The sequence below is a fragment of the Capra hircus genome, chromosome 1, assembly GCF_001704415.2.
Source record: "Capra hircus breed San Clemente chromosome 1, ASM170441v1, whole genome shotgun sequence".
NCBI classification, from domain to species: Eukaryota; Metazoa; Chordata; class Mammalia; order Artiodactyla; family Bovidae; genus Capra; species Capra hircus.
Window position 1 is genome coordinate 56,143,709 of NC_030808.1, and position 22,904 is coordinate 56,166,612.

The 22,904-nt window shown below is 42.5% G+C and overlaps 1 protein-coding gene across 1 annotated transcript in view; it reads left to right on the forward strand.

Annotated features, from left to right (window-relative positions):
* Positions 1 to 22,904, forward strand: part of CD96 (CD96 molecule) — a 99,664-nt gene that overhangs the window by 61,627 nt on the left and 15,133 nt on the right. The window contains exons 9-10 of the mRNA XM_005674903.3: positions 20,608 to 20,685; positions 21,205 to 21,276. Coding sequence (XP_005674960.2) covers positions 20,608 to 20,685; positions 21,205 to 21,276 — 150 coding nt within the window. The remainder of the gene's footprint in view (positions 1 to 20,607; positions 20,686 to 21,204; positions 21,277 to 22,904) is intronic.

The following is a 22,904-nucleotide window of genomic DNA, read 5'->3' on the forward strand; positions in this document are numbered from 1 at the left end:
AGCACACCTGATCCTTGGTGAGCGGAGAGTCAGACATGAAGGGTACAGACTGAAGGAAGCATTACCCAGGGGATGCAATGAAACTGCTAATTTATGAGAAGGCATGTCAGAAATGGATGGGGTCAAACAGGAATCAGATAAGATTAGTCTAACACAAATACAGCGGAAGCAGATCAGATCAGCTGTGGTCTGGATATTGGATTCTAATGTTAAGAGAGGAGGATCCCGGAGAGACACTGCAACGCAGTGAGAAGCCTCTGTGATTTGTTTGTAATAGCAACTTCTGACACCTTCTGTGGCCATGACGTACCTGGCTTCAACGATCAGGACACCTCTGTTGCTGTCTTGAGAGTTTTATCATATGTATCCAAGCACCAAAAATTAAGAAAAAGAAATGAGTTCTGGGAGCAGGAAGAGTAGAATCACGAAAGTTGCCCAGGGGATCTGGAAAGAAATACAGACGCATGTGGAAGAAAGATGAGAGAGGTCTTCAGACAATAGTCTTGAGCAAAGAAATAAAATGCATACAGGACATGGGAAGACAAGCAGGATGAGTGCTGACAACTCTTGTTGGGGAGGGGGCTGCAAGTTGCTCAGGTGAGGTGGAACCAGGTGGGAATGAACTTAGGTTGCTTAGTTTGCTAAATCGAGTCCAACTCTTTTGCGATCCCACGGATCTAGCTCACCATCCTCCTCTGTCCATGGAATTCTCCAGGCAAGAATACTGGAGTGGGTTTCCACTTTCCTCCTCCAGGGCAGCTTAGGTTAATGGGATATGTATCTGGGCTGTGATCTGATCATCAACAAACAGCCACTGTGGCTTTTTGAGTATATGAAAAATGTAAGTAAAACAGAAGACCAAATGATGTAGATTGAAAGTGATAATGGTCTAAACTAGGATGGATGCATGGAGAGTAATGTGTGTGACAGATGTCTCAGCAGGGTTGTCTGCCTAAATGTGGGAGAATAAATTAAACATTTTTAGTAAAAACTATTGTACAAAGGTCTTCCAGGCTTTTTTCTACTTATTTTTCCCCAATTTTTACCAACCCCTATGATTGTACTGCACTACTAAGCAACAATTTTAATAATGTTTGTTAATATTTGAGTGCCTCTGATGTGCCTGGCACTATTATAAACTAGTTATTGTATTATTTCATTTGTTGTTGTTGTTTAGTCCCTGAACAACTTTTTTGTGATGCCATGAACCGTAGCCTGCCAGGCTCCACTGTCAATGGGATTTCCCAGGCAAGGATGCTGGAGTGGGTTGCCATGTCCTCCTCCAGGGATCAAACCCAGGTCTCCTTCATTGCAGACAGATTCTTTACTGTCTGACCGACTCCTCCCCAAAAAGCAATGGTATAGGTACTATCGTTATCCCCATTTTACAGATGAAGATACCAAAGCACAAAGAGGTTAATTAACTTACCCAAAATTGTGCAGAATGTGAAAGAGCCAAGATGGAACCTAGACAGTTAGCTTGAAAGCCTGAGTCTTACTGCCTCTGAGAGTACCTGATGGGTGCTCAATAAATGTCACTGGACATTGAGTAAATCCCTTCTATTATGATGTTGGTATTGTTACTATGAAAAGGTCAATATGACAGCTATGCCTATATTAATCTTTCCCTTCTCTAGACCAGTGCTTTCTGAGAAATGCAGCCTCCAGAAGTGGGGCTAATATTTCCTCAGTTGGAAATAAATCGGAGAGAAACCTCCTCCATTCATTTTCCATTTTCCTCTCGACATCATTATACTGTAATTCTAATTGCCCAGAGATATGTACCGAATCCAAATAAAACTTCAATGCTTTCCATTGAATTTTAGGAAATTCTGGACATTCCCTCTTTGTCACCATCATTCACCTGGGACACGCATTACAGTTCATTAAATAATTTCTCAATTCTTTCCATAGCTATTGCACATAAGTCAAGGGTAGCCTCCTTGATGACTGATTTACCTTGGGTATTTGTTTATTCAGTTTTCCCCCTTGGAGTGAGTTACCTCTGGGGAAAAGCTATTGGAAATTCTTCAGTTCATTTACTAATTATTGAGTGTCTGTGAATGCACCACATGATGTGTGATGAGCTCTGTCCTGCCTACTGGCATCTTCCCCCATAGGGGGAAACTTCTTTCTGGACCAGTAATCCAGCAATACACACTGCCTTCAGTCCTTCAGTGAGCACATGTTCCCCCTAACTATCTGCCTTCCATGGAAAAGAGTTGTATGTAAAAATTAAGATTTCACACCACACATCTTTTTTTGTTGACCTGAGGCTCAATATCCACCTTATCCTGATATCAGGGGTTGATGAGGCTGACTCAGATGTATTTAGATGTAAATTTGCTGACCTATATTCTTTTAAGTTCAATTGTCCAGCTAATGCCATTGTGGGTTTAAAAGCTCTATTTTTATGCTGCAGGTGAATTGATGGAATATAAAATTACACATTTGTCAAGGAGACTGGGTAACTATGTCAATAAATGCTATGTCAATAGAGTGGAAGGTCAAGTGAAAATATTACTATTTGAGAAAATAAGTCAGATTTTTAGGTTTAAGTCTACATAAAATTAGGCAAAGTCATGGACAATTGATCTTAATGAACCATATCACTATGACAGTAGCAGCCTAAACTTACAAATAAATTTTACCTTTGTTTTTAGTTGAATAAATAAGGTAAACTGAGTAGCTTAGCAAAAGGAATAATTTTCTTTTTTCCTATCATTCCCTGTTCGAATGAGCACTGCAGAGTTTCTGCCTAGCTTCTCAAAGAAATTTTAGGTAAATTTTTCCTTGGATTTTTTGGTGATTTTTGTATAACAATTATCTGGTCCCTTTCAGTCACAAGAACAGATTTGTATCCATAATTTAAAAATTCAGTCTCCTGCTTCCTGCCCCCAGCACCACCTGCCCTCCTCCCCACAACCAGTTAGTTTCTACTTGGGGACTTTTTTGTTCCTCTCAGGATTTTTCTTGGGTGAGATTTCTCTGTGTTGCATCCTGTTTTGTTTGGGAAAACCTGTACCTCAGCTTCTGTCTGGGGGAAGTGCTCGTCTTCCCCAGTATGGCTGTATCTCTCGTCTCCATGCCCGTTTAGAACTGTCACCCAAGCATGGGCTCCCAGCGCAGCCTCTTTAGCCTGGCACCAGTCTTCTTTGTCCCACACACCAACACACGCAGCTCAAGAACTCTGAGTGGTCTCTTGAACCCACACTTCACTTGGCTAAGGTAAGGAAGCATATTCTTCTTCCCTTCCTCCATGAAACGGGACTTGATTCACAGCTCCCTGACAACACTCTCCAAAGAAGTGCTCACCAGGACTGCTTTCATATGCTTACATGGCCTTGGGGTGCATGACGGAGCTGACAGAGCCCATTCTGCTCTAACTTCACATATCCTTCACAGCTGCTCTAGAGCTCTACTTTAGAAGTGAAGGTGACTTGCCATATAATATCATTCTTAGCCTTTGGGACCTCTCCTCAAACAGGGGTACAAAGAGTTCCATTTGAAAATTCTGCTCTGCGTTATACATTAAAATTAAAAGAAATTCAGTGACACCAGCAACAACAACTAAAAAAAAAAAAATCAAGAAAACAGTCCTATTCACAATAGCATCAAAATAGAGTAAAATACTTAGGAATAAATTTGAGTAAGAAAGTAAAAGATCTGTATACTGATAATTATAAAACACTGATGAAATATGCAAGCACGTGAAAAGACATCTAATGTTCATGGATTGGAATAGTTAATATTGTTAAATTGTCCACACTACTCAAAGCAATATACAGATTCAAAAATTTATTCAGTCTCTATCAAAATTCCAACAGTATTTTTCAAAGAAATAGAAAAAACAACCCTAAAATTCATATTCACAAAAGACACCAAATAGCCAAAGCAATCTTGAGAAAGAAGAACAGAGTTGGAAACACAGAGCTGTTTCATTGCTGAGAATACAGAGTTCTCGAGTGATTGAGAAATCACACTCTGATTTCTCAACATACTACAAAGATGCAGTTATCAAAGCAGTATGGTATATGCATAAACAGACATGTAGGCCAGTGGAACAGAATAGAGAGCCTAGAAATATACCCAAACTAATTTTCAACAGAAGTACCAAGAGTACACACTGAAAAAGGATAGTCTCATCAATAAATGGTGCCTAGGAAACTGGATATTCACCTGCAAAAGAATTAAATTGGACCCTTTTCTTATACCATATACCAAAATCATCTCAAAATAGATTAAAATTTAAATATAAGACCTGAAACTATAAAAATCCTAGAAGAAAACTTAGGGGAGAAGCTCCTTGACATCAGTTGGCCTCATCTATGACTTCTTTGATATGACACCAAAAGTTCAGGCAACAAAAGCAAAAATAAACAAGTGTCCTACATCAAACTTAGAGAAAGAAACAAACTAAAAACCTCTTGCACAGCAAAGGAAACAAAAACATGCAAAAGCAATCTATGGGTTGGGAGAAAATATTTGTAAATCATATATCTGATAAGGGGTTAATATCCAAAATATATTAAGAACTTCTTCAATTCAATAGCAAAACAAGCAAAAACAACCTGGTAAAAAATAAACAAAAGACCCGAATGGACATTTTTCAGAAGGAGATATACAAATGGCCAAAAAGTATATGAAAAGCTGCTCAACATTGCTAATCATTAGAGAAATTAAAATCAAAACCACAATGAAATATCACCTCTTACCTGTTATCCAAAAAATTAAAGGTATCTTTGTGTTGGAAAGGATATAGAGAAAAGAGAACCCTGTACACTGTTAATGGGAGTATAAGACACAGACTTCCCTGGTGGCTCAGATGGTAAAGCATCTGTCTATAATGCAGGAGACCTGGGTTCAATCCCTGGGTTGGGAAGATCCCCTGAAGAAGGAAATGGCACTCCACTCCAGTACTATAGCCTGGAAAATCCCATGGACAGAGGAGCCTGATAGGCTACAGTCCATGGGGTCACAAAGAGTCAGACACAACTGAGTGACTTCACTTTCACTTTTCAAGACACAGACAGTGGTCATGTATGGATGAGAGTTGGACTGTGAAGAAAGCTGAGCCCCAAAGAATTGATGCTTTCGAACTGTGGTGTTGGAGAAGACTCTTGAGAGTCCCTTGGACTGCAAGGAGATCCAGCCAGTCCATCCTAAAAGAAAGCAGTCCTGGGTGTTCATTGGAAGGACTGATATTGAAGCTGAAACTCCAATACTTTGACCACTTCATGAGAAGAGTTGACTCGTTGGAAAAGACCCTGATGCTGGGAGGGATTGAGGGCAGGAGAAAAAGGGGACAACAGAGGATGAGATGGTTGGATGGCATCACCAACTTGATGGATAAGAGTTTGGGTATACTCTGGGAGTTGATGATGGACAGGGAGGCCTGGCGTGCTGCAGTCCATGGGGTCACAAAGAGTCGGACACGACTGAGTGACTGAACTGAACTGAACTGAACACACAGACTTTAACTGAAAATAGTATAAAAAACATGGAAAATGGTTTCTGAAGTTCCTCAAAAATTTAAAAGTAGAACTGCTATTTGATCCAGGAATCTCTTTTTAGTATATACAGAGAGGAAATGAAATAAGCCACCTTTAAGAGATATTTGTGCCCCCATATTCACTGCATTATTCACAATAGCCAAGATATGAAAACAGTCGAAGTTCCCATTGATTAATATATATATGTGTGTGTGTGTGTGTGTGTATGTATGTGTATATATATATAGTTTGACCTTATAAAAAGGAGGTCCTGATGTGCAACATGGGTGAACATGGTGTGCATTATGCTAAAGTGACATAAGCCATACACAAAAAGCAAAAAGACTACATGATCTCACTTACATGTGAAATCTAAAAAGAGCCAAGATGCATGGAAGCAGAGTAGAACGGCAATTACCAGGGGTGAGGAGATAGGGAAAATGGGGCATTACTGGTCAAAGTGTACAAAGTTGGAGTCAAGAACGTTTAATAAGTCTGGAGATCTAATGTATAGCATGATGACTATAGCTAATTACACTGTAATGAATGTTGGAAACTTACTGAGAGTAGATTTCACGCATTCTCATCACATATACACAAAAGTAACTGTGAAAAGAAATGACATATTAATGTGCTGAGTGTAGAAGTCATGTCACTATGTATATATATATCAAATCATCCTGTGTACACATTAAGTACATACAATTTTATTTAAAAATTAAAGAATGAGTAAGTACAATAAATTCAGTGAAAATGAAGCAAGCATGATGAGGTTATGATTTACTACTGAGATGGCCCACAGAAAGCTGTAGTTCTTGGCCACAGTGTGATGGATTGACAAGTAATAAACAGAATTCTGAAAAGCATAGCCATGATGAGGATGCTTGAAGAAAATGGAGAAAGAGAGATAAAGAAAAGGAAGAGTGTTATCATGGGTAGTACCTTTCTCTGTTCAGTTCAGTCGCTCAGTTGTGTCCGACTCTTTGCGACCCCATGAATCGCAGCACGCCAGGCCTCCCTGTCCATCACCAACTCCCGGAGTTCACTCAGACTCACGTCCATCGAGTCAGTGATGCCATCCAACCATCTAATCCTCTGTCGACCCCTTCTCCTCCTGCCCCCAATCCCTACCAGCATCAGAGTCTTTTCCAATGAGTCAACTCTTCGCATGAGGTGGCCAAAGTACTGGAGTTTCAGCTTTAGCATCATTCCTTCCAAAGAAATCCCAGGGCTGATCTCTTTGAGAATGGACTGGTTGGATCTCCTTGCAGTCCAAGGGACTCTCAAGAGTCTTCTCCAACACCACAGTTCAAAAGCATCAATTCTTCGGTGCTCAGCCTTCTTCACAGTCCAACTCTCACATCCATACATGACCACTGGAAAAACCATAGCCTTGCCTTTCTCAGTGGGTTACTAAAAGCAACAGAGGAGACTTGGCATGGGAAACAATTAAAATACCTGGTTCATAGCATCAAAATGTTACATTTTATTGTTAGTTCCCTTAAATCTCTTTGAGGGCTTCCCAGGTGGCTCAGTGATAAAGAATCCACCTGCCAAGCAGGAGATGCAGTTTAGATCCCTGGGTCTGGAAGATCCCCTGGAGAAGGAAATGGCAACCCACTCCAGTCTTCTTGCCTGGAAAATCCCATGAACAGTGCAGCCTGGAGGGCTATACAGTCTGTGGGGTCGCAAAAAATTCAGACAGAACTTAGCAACTAAACAACAACAACAATAAATCCTTTTGGAAACATGATAGGAACTCAAGGTAGGAAATAGAGTGGTTGATTAGTTAACCAGTCTGTCTTTGTCTAAAGTGTGTGCGTGTGTTTTAATTAAAAAAAAAATCTAGAATTATGTGTGAGATAGAGTTGGATGTCAATGAAGATCACCAAGATCATGTTCTCTTGAGTGAAGGAGCGAAGTGGGCAGTGAGAAAAGGCAGATGTCTGTAAAGCTGGCCTGAAAGGTCACATGTTTATTATATTCTCACTACTCTGCTTTCCCCCTCACTCACGGTACTTCACCAAGTTCGGCCTCCTTGCTGTCCCCCCAACATGGCCTGGTCACTCCCACATCAGGGTCTTTTCACCTGTTTCCTCTGCCTAGAAATTCTTCCCCTGAAAATCTACATGGCTTACACATCATCTTCTCCCAAATCTTTGTTCAAATGTCACCTTCTCAATGTGGCTTTCCACGACCAACTCATTTCAAACTTCAGTACCCTCTCTCTCACTTCCTGTCCTCTTTCCCTGTTTTATTTTTCTCCTGAGTGTCTTTTCACATCTTATATAATTTGCTTGTCTGGCTTTTCCCCACAAGAAAGTAAATCCCGTGACTGGATTTTTGGGTCTGATTTGTCTCTGATAAATCTCCATCACCTAGAACAATGGTAATGCATGGCCATCAGTAAGTATTGGTGACTCAATGAAGACTGGGGGGGAGGGGGGGTTAAGGGTATTTTCTAAAGTGTGAAGGAGAACGTGATTAACAAAGGAAGGGTTTTAGAAAGGGAAGAAGAAGGCTCTCTGAAGGAAAAGGACCTGGTCAGGACCTGAAAACGGAGTAGTCTTATGACAGGAAACTAAGAAGGGATGATGAGAGAGAGGAGAGAAGCCGAGGCTACAGAGGTTTCCGTTCTGGGTGGTTGTGTGTTAGGGGCCATGACCAAACACGTCCATGACTAAGCCCTGGTTCTGACAACGTGAGCTGCAACAAGGATCTCTGCACTACAAAGCCACCAGAAAGGAATGAGTGTGATCTTTGGTGTCAGACAGGCTTGGATTCAATTCTTATCTCTGCCACCTACTAGCTCTGTAACCCAGGGAAAGTTATTTCACTTCTCTAATACTGTTTCCTTATATTAAAAATCAAAGTCATATCACATGGTTACTAAGAGTATGAAATGTGAAAATGCATAAAGAGCAAGTCTAAAGCTAAGGCTTACACATTCCAGGCCAAGAAGGATACTGTGATCATAAGAGTCCAGTAAGCAAAATTAATCTTCAATCAACACCTTTACTTGTATTTTTCAATTCCTTGAAGAAGAAAGCAATGACCAAATCAATATTCCTTTTTGTTGTGATCATTGCCATTTTATCCTTTATCCTCCACTTACCTCACATCACAACTGCTCACCTGTCTTTTATATGGCACATAGTCATCCATGTTAAATAATTAATTTAAATTGCTTGGAAAATATTTCAGACTTTTCCCAAATTAATTCACCATAAGGCCTGTAGCATTTCCCTGCCCTTCCCTCTCTGGCAGTGAGAGGGACAATCACTGGGAAGATGGCTAGAGTCCAGGTTAAGAGGCTGGGTTTTGCTTTCTAATGTCACAAACAGCCAACCAAATTGGCTCTTACAGAACATGTTCTGTCTCCTCCATTCAACTCAGAACTGACTAGAGATGACTTCTGACTTAATTGAATTTCTAGTGCTAATATAAAGGGTAATTTTTAACCTCAGTGAAAAAACATTTTAAGTTTTAATAGAAATGGGCTTCAAAAAGTTTCAAATCTCATCTAACCTCATAGCAGTTCATGAATTAATATAGCAAGACATATTTCTATAAAGCAATGTTTTCTTCTAAACCCCTTCTTTCCTAGAAACCAAGGATCATGGTTATGTATCTCTGGACATGTACAAGGTTAAATAACAGTAAACATTCAAACTGAAGAAAAAATAAACAACCAGCAAACAGTATCTAGCTATCTAAACAAAGCAAATAACTGTCTATCATGGGGTAATACTTGCTGTATTACTTACCTACAAAGTATGTCATAGTATAAGGCCAGCTATTGAATGTTGAAGAGGATTTGCCATGTTGTGAGTGCAAACATAACCTTGAAACAGAAAAGACAAAAAGCAAGTATGACTTATTCACATGCCAGACTATATAATACGAATCTTTTATTAAGATTTGACTGAAAGAAGTATGAAGACAAGTCTTTTAAAATGCTGTACTTGATGTCAAGAGATTGTCAGATACACATGTCCCCTTAAAGTTACAGAATCTCCAGGTCAGGCTTTAGGAAGCGATTGCTTTCAGAAACAGAGTTAAAATAAAACAACTGAAAAACAAGCCATGCTGGCCACCACCAATGTGCCAGTTTGATCACTGTCCTACTGATGCTGAGGCCACGAGTGTGCATGGTAACAACACTCAGTTCAGTTCGACACACAGAACACTGAGGGCTTGTAAAGGCCCAGCCCTGGAACAGAAAGGCACCACCCATTGCTATTACTAAACCACTGCGCGTGAGACCATCACAGGGTCTTTGCACTCGCTGTGTCCTTGGCCTGAAAGCTCCCACAGCTCTTCCCCTGCATCCATTCTCCTCTACGTTCCTGGGGCAGCCTTCCTGAGACTCTGACTAGTCCTTCCCTCCTTCAGTGTTCTCACATTTGGATCGATTTATGTGAGTCTCTGGTTAATAGCCATATCCTCTGTAAAGCTAAACTCCAGAGAAACTGATCATTGTGCCCCCAGTGCTGAGCAAAATGCCTGGAAAACAGAGGCTACCAAATTCTGGGTGAGTAAATGAAAGAACGTGGACAGGGAATAGAAAGAGATACCAATGCTGAGATTGTTGAAGCTGGGTCATGTAATGCCAAGGGGCCTTAACCTTGAACCGTTGTGTAAAGCCATCTCTGGATGGCTTCAGCTCTGACTTCTGCACGATAGACAAAGTCCCAGAGTAAAGGGGTCACTCTTTCCATAACCTATGTAATTTGATACAGATCCTTTGGCCAAGATCAGAACAAAATTCAGCTGGAGATAAGTAAGACTGAAATGATCTTGGGCCCCTTCAAGAAAGTGATAGGTGCCATTGATCCTTTTGTTCCCAGAAGCGTATTGGCATGTATTTGGCCTTCAACAAACTCTACAGGCCTGCTCATGTGAGGACGCATAGAGCTGTTGTCTAAACCAGGCAAGAGACATAGGGAAGCGAGGATCAAGGCAGCATGCATGCCTTGGCAGTGTTCCTCTTTCCAGTGGTCCACGAACACTTGTTAGATGGAATCGAATAAATTCTTCCCCTGCAGTAAATCTGCGGTAAGCAAGGATTTATGTCACATTATTTTTTGACCTCCAGAAAGGAACATTTAATCAGTCGTTTTAATACAAATGAAATTCCCAGTTATCATACCCAGTGACTCCTGCCAGAATTAAATCATATGTTACCAATCAGTGCCAGCACCCAGTGTGGGCAATCAGAAAATGTCTGTTCATTGTAAGTAAGAAGCATTTTCAGAGATGGCTGGCAGCTGCTTATCAGCCTGAGATTTCTATATGATGGTGGTGAAAAAGAAGTGAAAGTCGCTCGGTCGTGTTGGACTCTTTGCAACCCCATGGCCTATGCAGTCCATGGAATTCTCCAGGCCAGAATACTGGAGTGGGTAGCCTTTCCCTTCTCCAGGGGATCTTCCCAAGCCAGGGGTCAAACCCAGGTCTCCCACATTGCAGGTGGATTCTTTACCAGCTAAGCCACAAGGAAAGACCTCACAAAAAAATACAAAGTTCTCTGATTATTGCTTCCTCGTTCTTTTTCTTCATCGCCATTACTATTGTTATTGTCACGCGAGTGTATGTTTTTTTATTTTTATGAGTAGACTTCCTTAGAGGTGAGTCTTTTTGAAGCTTATCCTATCCAGAACTGTTGCAACCTGAGAGCCAGGCATCCCCTGGTCAGGGTGCAGATCCCCAGGCAGGCTGAAGCGTGACAGCCTCCTAGAGATCGAATCCCCAGGCAGGTCGAGGCTTGACGACTTCCTGGGACCCCTGGGACTGGCGGATCCCCAAGCAGGTTGAAGTGTGACAACCTTTCGAGGACCAGATCCCTAGGCAGGTCAAGGCGTGATGACCTCCTGGGACCTCCCAGACTGGAGTTTGGGCATCCCCAAGGTCTCCAGCGTGACCAGTGCTGGGTACAGGGTAAAATTAAGGGGTTTGTAACTCATTGCTAGTTTGCCCACTGTGGATGGGAATAGATACGATGTAAGCTCATCCTATCCTAGTACTGTTGCAATCTGAGAGCCAGGCGTCCCTGGGTCAGGGTGCATATCCCCAGGCAGGCTGAGGCGTGACAGCCTCCTAGAAATCGAATCCCCAGGCAGGTCGAGGCGTGACAACCTCCTGGGACCCCTGGGACTGGCGGATCCCCGAGCAGGTTGAGGCGTGACAACCTTTCAAGGACCAGATCCCTAGGCAGGTCAAGGCGTGATGACCTCCTGGGACCCCGGACTGGAGTTGGGCGTCCCCAAGATCTCCAGTGTGACCAGTACTGGGTAAGATTAGGGGGTTAGATATTATAGTGTATTTCCCTCCCAAGGCCAGCTATTTTCTGGTTGTCTTTCCAGAAGATTGTAGAGGCAACCTTGTGGGTCTGGATGGGGCTCAGGAAAAGAGCATGAAACAGGAGGGAAGAGGGCAGAGCACAACCTTTGAAAGAATGACATAGCACAAGGGTATAATGTAAACCAATTAAAATCAATTGGGTCCAAGCTGACAAGTCAAATTCAAGTAAACCTTAATCCCCAATCTATAAGCCAACAGACACACCCAGAGGTGGCAGGACAGCTCCAAGGCACTGTGAAAAAGATGAAGGAGTGGGTGGTTCCCCAGTAGCTGGGATGATCGTCTCACTTGTTAGCATATGAATTCACCCTGCTCGCAAAACCTAGCCAGGCCGCATTCCACGGCCAGTATCCTGTAAAGTGCAGCGCTCTTTTTGGATTTTAACAAGTCTACCTCTTTGACTCTCAATGGATTTTTGTAATGAGACCTCAGAGTCTGAGCTTCATTAGTTTTGGCCGGGCTTGAGTCCCGGGAAAGAGCTGAAGACAGGAGGGAAAAACAGTGGGAAAAATGTGCCAAGGAATCCCCTTCATAGCCCGCCGGAAAATTTGCTAAATATCTGACCGGTGCTCACTATTTCTTTGGTCTGATCCTTGGCGCAGAAGAGAAAGGACAGAAGAACCCCCACCGGCTTGTGTAACAGCTACTGGGGCTCGGCAGATAGCACCTTTGGGGCATGCTGAGGAGTAGGCTCTCCAGAGGCCCTCAGTTGTGCCCTCCGCCGCCCGCCTGTTGGCGGGAGGTTCGAGGTAACAAGGAATGAGAGATTGTACAGGGATTAAGATTTCGTTAGGCATGTCCCTCCAGCCAGAGGAGCGAGGACCTCTTACCTTAACTGGAGGTCTTCTGGGATCTGACACGGCCGCGTGGGCTTTCCGCTGTCCCGGTTCCGGCACGATGGGCCTTCCCTTGCGCTGGATTTTCTTTGCGTTCCGCCTCTACCGCGGGAGCTTCGCTGAGCTGGGCTCCGGCTGTGCTTGGCCTCTTCCACAGGGAGGTTGTTTCAGCCAGTTTATATCCAAGTCACAGCACCATAGATGGCACGCGAGTGTGTGTTTTTCGATTCTTTGTCTCGTCATAACAAAGATTTGGAGTGACGGACATTACAACCCTCTCGGCGTGTCACAGCTCTCAGGTCTTGGATAGACCGTGTTATAGCTCTCAGGTCTCGAATGGACCATGTTATAGCGCTTAGACAAATCAGTGTTACAGCTCAGTGTAACAGCTCTATTTTTATTTAGAAGATAGCAGGAAAATCCATCTTCGAGGCGTGAGGGCACATCGATCTTAAGACACGAGGAGAAGAGCGCCCCAGCACTCGGGAGAGAGAGAGCTGGCTCTGGCTCCTCTATTTATATGTTTATCTCTCCCTGGGCCTGCCCTATGTAAATTGGGCCAGCCAGGAGTGTTGTTTGTTTTACCTGAGGTCCTCACTCCGGTCCTCGGAACTTTTTTGTTTTATTTTCGCGGGCTTTTCCCTTGCTTGTCTTGCAGCCACCACCATTTTGGACTCCTTTTCCCTGTTCTACCTACCCAACAGGATGATCGTATCACCAGTGTTTGAGCCATTTCTTTCTGCCTTCACTTACTAAGTCACTTGGTGAATACATACTGTGAAGGTCAGCTCTCAGAATGAGGGTGAAAGAATGAGGGAGGGAGGAAGAGTGGATTACATGAATGAATAAAAGATGCTGGTCCACGGGAGGGGAGATAAGAGACTGCTGGCTGACAACGAAAGCCGTGTATTCTCGCATGCAAGGAACAGAGTCCCAGGGTAAAGGGCTCATTCTTTTCTCATCCTTCTGAGAATTGTCTAAAACATGGATAGCCTTTCTTGTTTTTCCTTTCCCCTCCCCATTTCCTCTCTCACCTTTTCTTCCTATAGTAATTAGGAGGAGCAGAAGCACATCGTATCTTTCAGTATACCACAGTATCCAATGATTACCTATAGCTAGTTATTTACTTCTCTGTATTTTTTACCTTGTTTTGTATGGTTATGAAAAGAAAAAAAAGTCTGTTTCTAAGTTGCATCTGACTTTTTGTGACCCTATGGACTGTAGCAGGCCAGGTTCCTCTGCCCATGGGATTTCCCAGGCAAGAATACTAGAGTGGGTTGCCATTTCCTTCTCTAGTGTCTCTTCCCTAAACCTGGGTCTCCTGCATTGGCAGGCAGATTCTTTATCACTGAGCCACCAAGGAAAACACATAATCACACAAAATTTTAAAAAATAGATAACTGAAGAAATTACTGCCAAGAGGGACAAAGATAAAGCCATCTTGATGAGAGAGAAATTCAAATTCACTCTTTGATCCATAGGTTCATAAAATCATAATGAACCAGTTGTGGAGCCACGAAATTAAAAGATGCTTGCTCCTTGGAAGAAACGCTGTGACAAACCTAGACAGCGTATTAAAAAGTAGAGACATCACTTTGCCAACAAAGTTCTGCATAGTCACAGCTATGGCTTTACAGTAGTCATGTATGGATATGAGAGTTGGACCATAAAGAAAGCTGAGTACTAAAGAACTGATGCTTTTGAACTGTGGTGGTGAAGAAACTCTTGAGAGTCCCATGGACTGCAAGGAGATCAAACCAGTCAGCCCTAAAGGGAATGAACCCTGACTATTCATTGGAAGGACTGATGCTGAAGCTGAAACTCTAATACTTTGGCCACCTGACTCATTTGAAAAGACCCTGATGCTGGGAAAAATTGAAGGAAGGAGGAGAAGGGGACAACAGAGGATGAGATGGTTGGATGGCATCACCGAGTCAATGGACATGACTTTGAGTAAGCTCTGGAAGTTGGTGATGGACAGGAAAGCCTGACGTGCTGCCATCCGCGAGGCTACAGATTCACACACAACTCAGGTGACTGAACAAGTTGTGGAGGAGACGCATAGCTGCTCTTCACGCAGAGACTTCCTGATAAGTCCACTAGAAGGCGCAGTGGAGCACAGTCAGCAGAAAGCTCATGGGGAGTGAAGAGTGACTGACCTCCCCAGCAACCTTGTCAGGATGGGCCAGTGGGTGAATGCCAGTGCTCAATTCCCTATGCAACCAGAAATGTGATCCCAATACGCAGTTTGAGACAATCTGAGCTTACTCTGCAAATACTTCATGTATCCTGTAAGCAGTCTTTTGGTGTGTTTTTTTCCCATCACTTGATGAGTGGTGGAAGGCAATGAGGTAGAAGTTACAATGACGGCACAGGTGTGTGAACCACTAGGGGCTCAGTGAGGTGAAAGGAGAGTTGCAGGTGACTCTGCCAGGAGAAACGACTACTCCATCATAGAACCAGTGCCCAGTAGGCTGCCGTTCTCTTCTCCCCGCACAGGTAGCCGTTTTCTGGTACAGCCTTTTGGAATGCAGTTCTTGACTTGGGCCAGCCTAGGGAAGGAGGGAATGGTTACCTCACATCGGCCCCCTTCTAGAAGGACTGGGGAAATGGGAGCGATGGTAGAACGCATCAGGAGATTCAAGTCATCTATTGTTACGATGTGCTTGTGTTTTCAACACCTGAGCTAAACTGCAGACGAGCTGTTGTATAGCTTCTAAGATTACTTTTTAGCCCTTACCTCATGCCAGGCATACTTCGAAGTACTCTATACACTCACCCTGCAGAAAAGTACTGTTATTTTACATGTGAGGAATTTGAGAGAGAGAGAAAGGTCAATAGATTCTACCAAGATGACACATCTAACTTTGAACTAAGGCAGGCTTCAGTTCATGGTATCTGGTTCTGGAATTGATGCTTTTAATAGCTAAGCTACAAATCTCCAAATGATTTGCAAAACTGTCTTGTGGACTCTGGATGCAGTATGATGTGTCTAATGCAATGGCTTCCTAGCAGTTAAGAGCCAGATGGAAATCTGTTTTCTTGGCATCATTTGACTGCACTGACCCAACATCTGGCACACAGCCTTCCCTCACAAATATTTGCTGAGTTGGGCTGACTGGCCCTGCTTTTGGAAACCCTCTGTCACCTTGGCCTCTCTAATAACACAGCCCCTGACTTTGTTGCTGCCTCCCTGGCTCCTCCTTCTCAGTCTCCTTTTCTCCTGCTAGTATGTCACATGAAAGTTTTCCCCATCATTCCATCCTAGGCTCTGTCTTCTCCCAGGACCCATCCTCCTTGGAGCTCTCAGTTACTCCAATTACTGTCTACATACTGATGTCTCACAAATATTAATTTGCAACCTAATTTTGCTCCTAAGATTCAGACTCATATGACCAGCCCTCTGCTGGAAGTTGATATCTTGTATGCAGTCAAAATCAATCTGTCCGAATTATATTTCATTTTTGTACCTCTGGGCCTTCCAAGGATATTTTTTCTGTTTATTTTCTCAGATAACAACACCTTGATCCAAACACCTGCCCAAACTGGAAAACTGGGAGTTATTCTGACTTCTCTCTTTTGTTTATTTCCTACATTCAGCTATGTACCAACCCTGTTGGGCCCACACTTGAAACCTTCCCACTTCTTTTCTTCCCTATAGCCTTCACCCTATAGTCCAGGCCACCTGTCACTTACCCTGGGGCATAGCGCCTTGTAAGGACCAGCTGCATAGTATTCCTCTGTGGAATTTTAAGGATGTAACTTCTTACTTCATGCTCATCTCTTTACTGCTCACAGAGTGCCTTCAACATTCTCACCAGACTTCAGTTGTCTTCCACACTGAACGTTCTGCTCCTTGATTGCTCTCTTTCTCCGATGTGTCTTCCTAATTCTTGTCATTCTTCAAGCCTAGTTGTTAAGTCACTTCCTCCAGAAAACCTTCCCTGAGCTCCCGTGCCTTGGTTACGTGTTCCTCCTCTGGGATCTCACAGCACCGTGTCTTTTCTCCACCATAGTACTTCCCGTCTTATACTGCGGTTCTGTTTGCACTCTTTATGAGGGAAAGGAACCCACCTGTAATAACAACAAATTCCAAAATTTCGTTTCTTCATTTATACTTGATATAAATGTATTTATCCTAACAGATTCAATATAAGGCCAAGCTAGTAGCTAAGTGCTCTGCTTAGTTATTTGACACCCCAGGCTTCCAGCTTTGTCACATGTAATGCTGACTTCGAAACCACTCTGCATCATAACATCTGGATAGCACATGAAGAAAGATCATGGAGGACCATGTGTGGGAAGTTTTTATATGACAAGCCTTGAAGCAACAGCCATCACTCCTACTCACAGTCCATTGCCTGGGACTTGGCCACCACATCTAACTGCACAGGAGGCTGGGAAGTCTAGTTTCTCTGTGCCGGAAAGAAGAGGACTGGGTTTGGTGATCAACCAGTACTCTGCCACAATGATCTTTATTCTCACTAAATTATATACTCCATGAGGGCAGGGGCAAAAATTCTTTTTTTCTGTACTTTCTCCTCAATGCTAGTACACAGTGGGAACTCGCTAAGTATTTGTTGAATAAACGAAACTGTGTATGTCCTGTCTTTAAAAGACTTTTTCTGCCCATCCTGATGCTGGCTGCACAGTTTTCCCCTCAAATAGCATCATCTGAAGCAGCATCTAACATGTCTGACTGATTCGTGGAGCTGGGGTATAGTACGTCTTTGGTGTTCATTGGTAGGCTGTGTTGCAAAATGATGCTTGTTGATCATCTTCTGTGACCTACAACTGGTGCTAATGGTAAAGAAATCATCTGCCAGTGTCAGAGACCTAGGAGACGCGGGTTCAGTTCCTGAGTCAGGAAGATCCCCTGGAGAAGAATATGGCAACCCACTCCAGTATTCTTACTTGGAGAACCCCATAGACCGAGGAGCCTGGCGGGCTACAGTCCATAGGTTGCATAGAGTCAGGCACAACTGAAGTGACTTCACACACACACACACACACACACACACACACGAGCCACGATGCCAATTTATTTATTTATCTTATATATATTTCTTTCAGAGATTCAGTCACCCTTGTTTTCTATTTAAGGCATGCCCTTTCCAGGAACTGAGATACCTGGAAAGCTGCCAGGCTATTCACTACTAATTAAAGCTTGAGAGTGAAAGAATATATTGGCTGCCATACTGTAAAGATATTATTGAGAATACTGCGTACATTTTACAGCACCCTTTTTACAGAAACTGGGGAGAAAATTCTTTCTAATCATAATAAAAAGAATAGTGGTAATTCTCTTAAAAATTGACTTTTTTTTCTTATAATGTTCATCACTGGTGTAACAAATGCTCTTTATTTCTTAACATTGTTACTAGAACATTCTGACCAAATGTACAGTCTATATCTAAGAGGATATTACATCGAGAAATACATTATGTAATATCCCCAGCTAAGTTTTAACAACACTCAACATTCTTTATCTAATGTTATTTTTCCTACCCTTACTTTCCCTTTCTATCCACTGCTTTTATCTTCTTGTATTTGCATATTTATGTAAGCCACCATGAACATGTTTCGAGCAAAGGAGAAATACATAGAAATAAAATCTATTAAACATTTATCTTCCCAAGAGACATAACATGTTTCAGTGGCTATTGAGTTCAGTTCAGTCGCTCAGTCATGTCCGGCTCTCTGTGACCCCATGAATCGAAGCACACCCGGCCTCCCTATCCATCACCATCTCCCAGAGTTCACTCAGACTCACGTCCATCAAGTCAGTGATGCCATCCAACCATCTCATCCTCTGTCGTCCCCTTCTCCTCCTGCCCCCAATCCCTTCCAGCATCAGAGTCTTTTCCAATGAATCAACTCTTCCCATGAGGTGGCCAAAGTACTGGAGTTTCAGCTTTAGCATCATTCCTTCCAAAGAAATCCCAGGGCTGATCTCCTTCAGAATGGACTGGTTGGATCTCCTTGCAGTCCCAGGGACTCTCAAGAGTCTTCTCCAACACCACAGTTCAAAAGCATCAATTCTTTGGCACTCAGCCTTCTTCACAGTCCAACTCTCACATGCATACATGACCACAGGAAAAACCATAGCCTTGACTAGACAGACCTTAGTCGGCAAAATAATGTCTCTGCTTTTGAATATGCTACCTAGGTTGGTCATAACTTTTCTTCCAAGGAGTAAGTGTCTTTTAATTTCATGGCTGCAGTCACCATCTGCAGTGATTTTGGAGCCCCCAAAAATAAATTCTGACACTGTTTTTACCGTTTCTCCATTTCCCATGGAGTGATGGGACTGGATGCCATGATCTTCGTTTTCTGAATATTGAGCTTTAAGCCAACTTTTTCACTCTCCTCTTTCACTTTCATCAAGAGGCTTTTTAGTTCCTCTTTACTTTCTGCCATAAGGGTGGTGTCATCTGCATATCTGAGGTTATTGATATTTCTCCTGGGAATCTGGATTCCAGCTTGTGTTTCTTCCAGCCCAGCGTTGCTCATGATGTACTCTGCATAGAAGTTAAATAAGCAGGGTGACAATATACAGCCTTGACATACTTCTTTCCTATTTGGAACCAGTCTGTTGTTCCATGTCCAGTTCTAACTGTTGCCTCCTGGCCTGCCTACAGATTTCTCAAGAGGCAGGTCAGATGGTCTGGTATTCCCATCTCTTTCAGAATTTCCACAGTTTATTGTGATCCACACAGTCAAAGGCTTTGACATAGTCAATAAAGCAGACATAGATGTTTTTCCGGAACTCTCTTGCTTTTTCCATGATCCAGTGGATGTTGGCAATTTGATCTCTGGTTCCTCTGCCTTTTCTAAAGCCAGCTTGAACATCTGAAAGTTCACGGTTCACGTATTGCTAAAGCCTGGCTTGGAGAATTTTGAGCATTACTTGACTAGCATGTGAGATAAGTGCAATTGTGTGGTAGTTTGAGCATTCTTTGGCATTGCCTTTCTTTGGGACCAAAATGAAAACTGACCTTTTCCAGTCCTGTGGCCACTGCTGAGTTTTCCAAATCAGTGGCTATAGTTGAGTATTTTTGTATTTCAATCTACCTTGCTTTATCTCTAGAGGTATTTTCAAATGAATATGAATTAGTCTTTCATTTTGAGGGGAAAGGAAGAAGGAGGAAAATGGGAAATTATGGCTTATGAAGATTAAGATGATTTAGAAAGCTAGGAATTAAAGTAAATGTTAAACCATATTTCATATGTGAAAATATTATATATAATTGTGAAAATTCACTACAAGATAAATTCCATAAGGGTGAAGATCTTGTCTTCATTGTTCAAACTGCATGTTGAATCATCTTGCACATAGTAGACACTAAAATAATATAGTTTGAAAGTGTGAATGTAATACACTTGCACTAAGGAGAACTGGGTTAATATAAAATAAATAATATTGAGATTGGGTGTGCAACCACAAGCATAGAACTTTTGGACTCTGTTTTATAATTTATAAAATGAAGCCATCAGACTATGTATGCACTAAGATTCTTTCCAAATCCAATACTCCATGTTCTATATGTCACCTTTGTTAAGTATGCTGCTGCTGCTGCTAAGTCGCTTCAGTCGTATCCAACTCTGTGCGACCCTGTAGATGGCAGCCCACCAGGCTCCCCCGTCCCTGGGATTCTCTAGGCAAGAACACTGGAGTGGGTTGCCATTTCCTTCTCCAATGCATGAAAGTGAAAAGTGAAAGTGAAGTCGCTCAGTCGTGTCCGACTCTTAGAGACCCCATGGACTGCAGCCCACCATGCTCCTCCATCCATGGGATTTTCCAGGCAAGAGTACTGGAGTGGGGTGCCATTGCCTTCTCCGTTGTTAAGTATAGTGGCACATTTAAACATATGAAAGTAAATTCCTATGACAGTTTGGAAATTTTGTTTTCAAAATAGGTTATCGAACTCCATCATCAACAGCCCATGTAGATGTGAGCACATCAACTTCAAACATCACCCCTCCAAGTGTTCAAAGTGAGTAGCAAGACTTCTCATGTGACTCCAGAGAGACAATACAACCACAAGTTTTATTGCAGCTATAATATTATTGAGGTTTGGGGAAAAACTGTATTTTTCATTTTATGTTGATATTTTGGTTTTGAGTTACTCTGTGGCAAATTGTAATCCAGCAACTATATATTGATGTGACAATTACTATAATCTTAAAAATATGGATTGGTGACTTGTTATTGTTGTACCTGTCATTTGTCATGGGATTTTTAGAGTAATATTAAAGCAATTTTGAGAGTATTCCCAGTGATCTGACTTGGTCACAAGAAGAGGAAAAAAAAAAAAATATCTGCTTTCTTTGGGCATTAAACATAAACTTCAGACTTTAGCTTAACACAAGCCAGCTAGTGTTCTCTGTGTCAGGAAGCATATTTTCAATTTCGGACTTCCCCAATGTCATACAGACTAAAAATTCAGCACATCAAAGTAAAATTAAATTACAACTTTATCAGAAAATAGAATTCTGAAATTTTTGTCTTTCAGCCAGTAATTCCGATGTGCCTACCCAAGGATTCAATTACTCCTGGACCTCCAGTGGGAAAGATGCCAAACACTGTAAGTGAAATGTGAGTCCCCTGGATTCCTCCGGGCCTCACTCATTTATCCAACACATATACTGTACAACTACTGCGTGCTTTGTTTATGATCATATTAACAAATATTTACAAGGCATCGACCATGTTTAAAACATTGTTGTGGTTGCTGGAGATACCTATAAGCAAAACAAGTCTAAGTTCCACAATTGGGTGGACGAGAGACAGACAAATAATGAAAAGTGATATGGAGAAAACTAAGCAGAGAAGGGGGACAGCGAGAACCAAGAGTGAGGGGCAGTGCCCTCCTAAATAGGGTGGTCTTGGAAGGCCTTCCTGAGGAAAGTGACATCTGAATAAAGTGGAGATGAAAAAGCAAACCATGAGTAGATCTGGGGGAAGAGAGAACTCGCTAGAATGTGCATATCACTAGAAAAAGGAAAAAAGGGAAGCTCAGCGTGAGGTACAGAAATAGTTTGTTACTTGCCATGTGACCAAGTAGCAGCAGGGTCTGTTGATGCTGCTTTAGCAGGTATTGCTGCTGCTGCTAAGTCGCTTTAGTCGTGTCCGACTCTGCGACCCCATGGACGGCAGCCCACCAGGTTCCCCCGTCCCTGGGATTCTCCAGGCAAGAACACTGGAGTGTGTTGCCATTTCCTTCTCCAATGCATGAAAGTGAAAAGTGAAAGTAAAGTCACTCAGTCGTGCCCAACTCTTAGCGACTCCATGGACAGCAGCCTACCAGGCTCCTTCATCCATGGGATTTTCCAGGCAAGAGTGCTGGAGTAGGGTGCCATTGCCTTCTCCGTAGCAAGTATTGACAGGGTCTAAAAAGGAAATACACTGCTTGTTAGTGGTCAAAACAAAGATGAGTATGGTCTTAAGTGGCAAAGGACGTGGCTGAAGCAAAGAGAAGTGAAGCCCCTGGGTACCACAGGTTCAGGACTCTGAATTTAGTTCCTGAGCCCTTTGCCACAGAGTAAATGTGCATGTGCCTTTTAAAAAGCATTTAAATTGTACACTGAAAACCTCCAAACATCTTTTATACCCACTGACTCAGTCATCTCACTGATGGGAACTTGTCCTTAGGAAATAAATCAAAGAGGGGAAAGGAACCTATATAATATTTCTCTTTGGGCATTATTTATTTATCTTTTTTATGGACTTCAGGCTTCCCAGGTGGCTCAGTGGTAAAGAATCTGCCTGCTGATACAAGAGATGAAAGAGACACAGGTTTGACTCCGGTGTTGGGAAGGTCCCCTGGAGTAGGAAATAGCAACCCACTCCAGTCTTCTTGCCTGGAAAATTCAATGGACAGAGGAGCCTGGCAGGCTATAGTCCATGGGATCACAATGCGTCGGACACAACTGTGTGACTGAGCTGGAGCTCAATGAAGCTCAGGTTCACAAATTTAGGTTAATCATAATCTTTTTTAGTTCATGATACTTTCATCATTAGTCTAGGCATGACCCTCTGTGATTGAATGTAATATATGTCTCTCAACAAATATGTTGATAATATAACAAGACGCCTGTGGAAGTAATACCCAAATACAAGAATGAAAAGGAAGAGAGAGACCACACAGAAGAGAGGAGAACAAGCACACAAAGAGATCACCAGGCAGCGTGACCTTGATGTACGTCAAGGGTG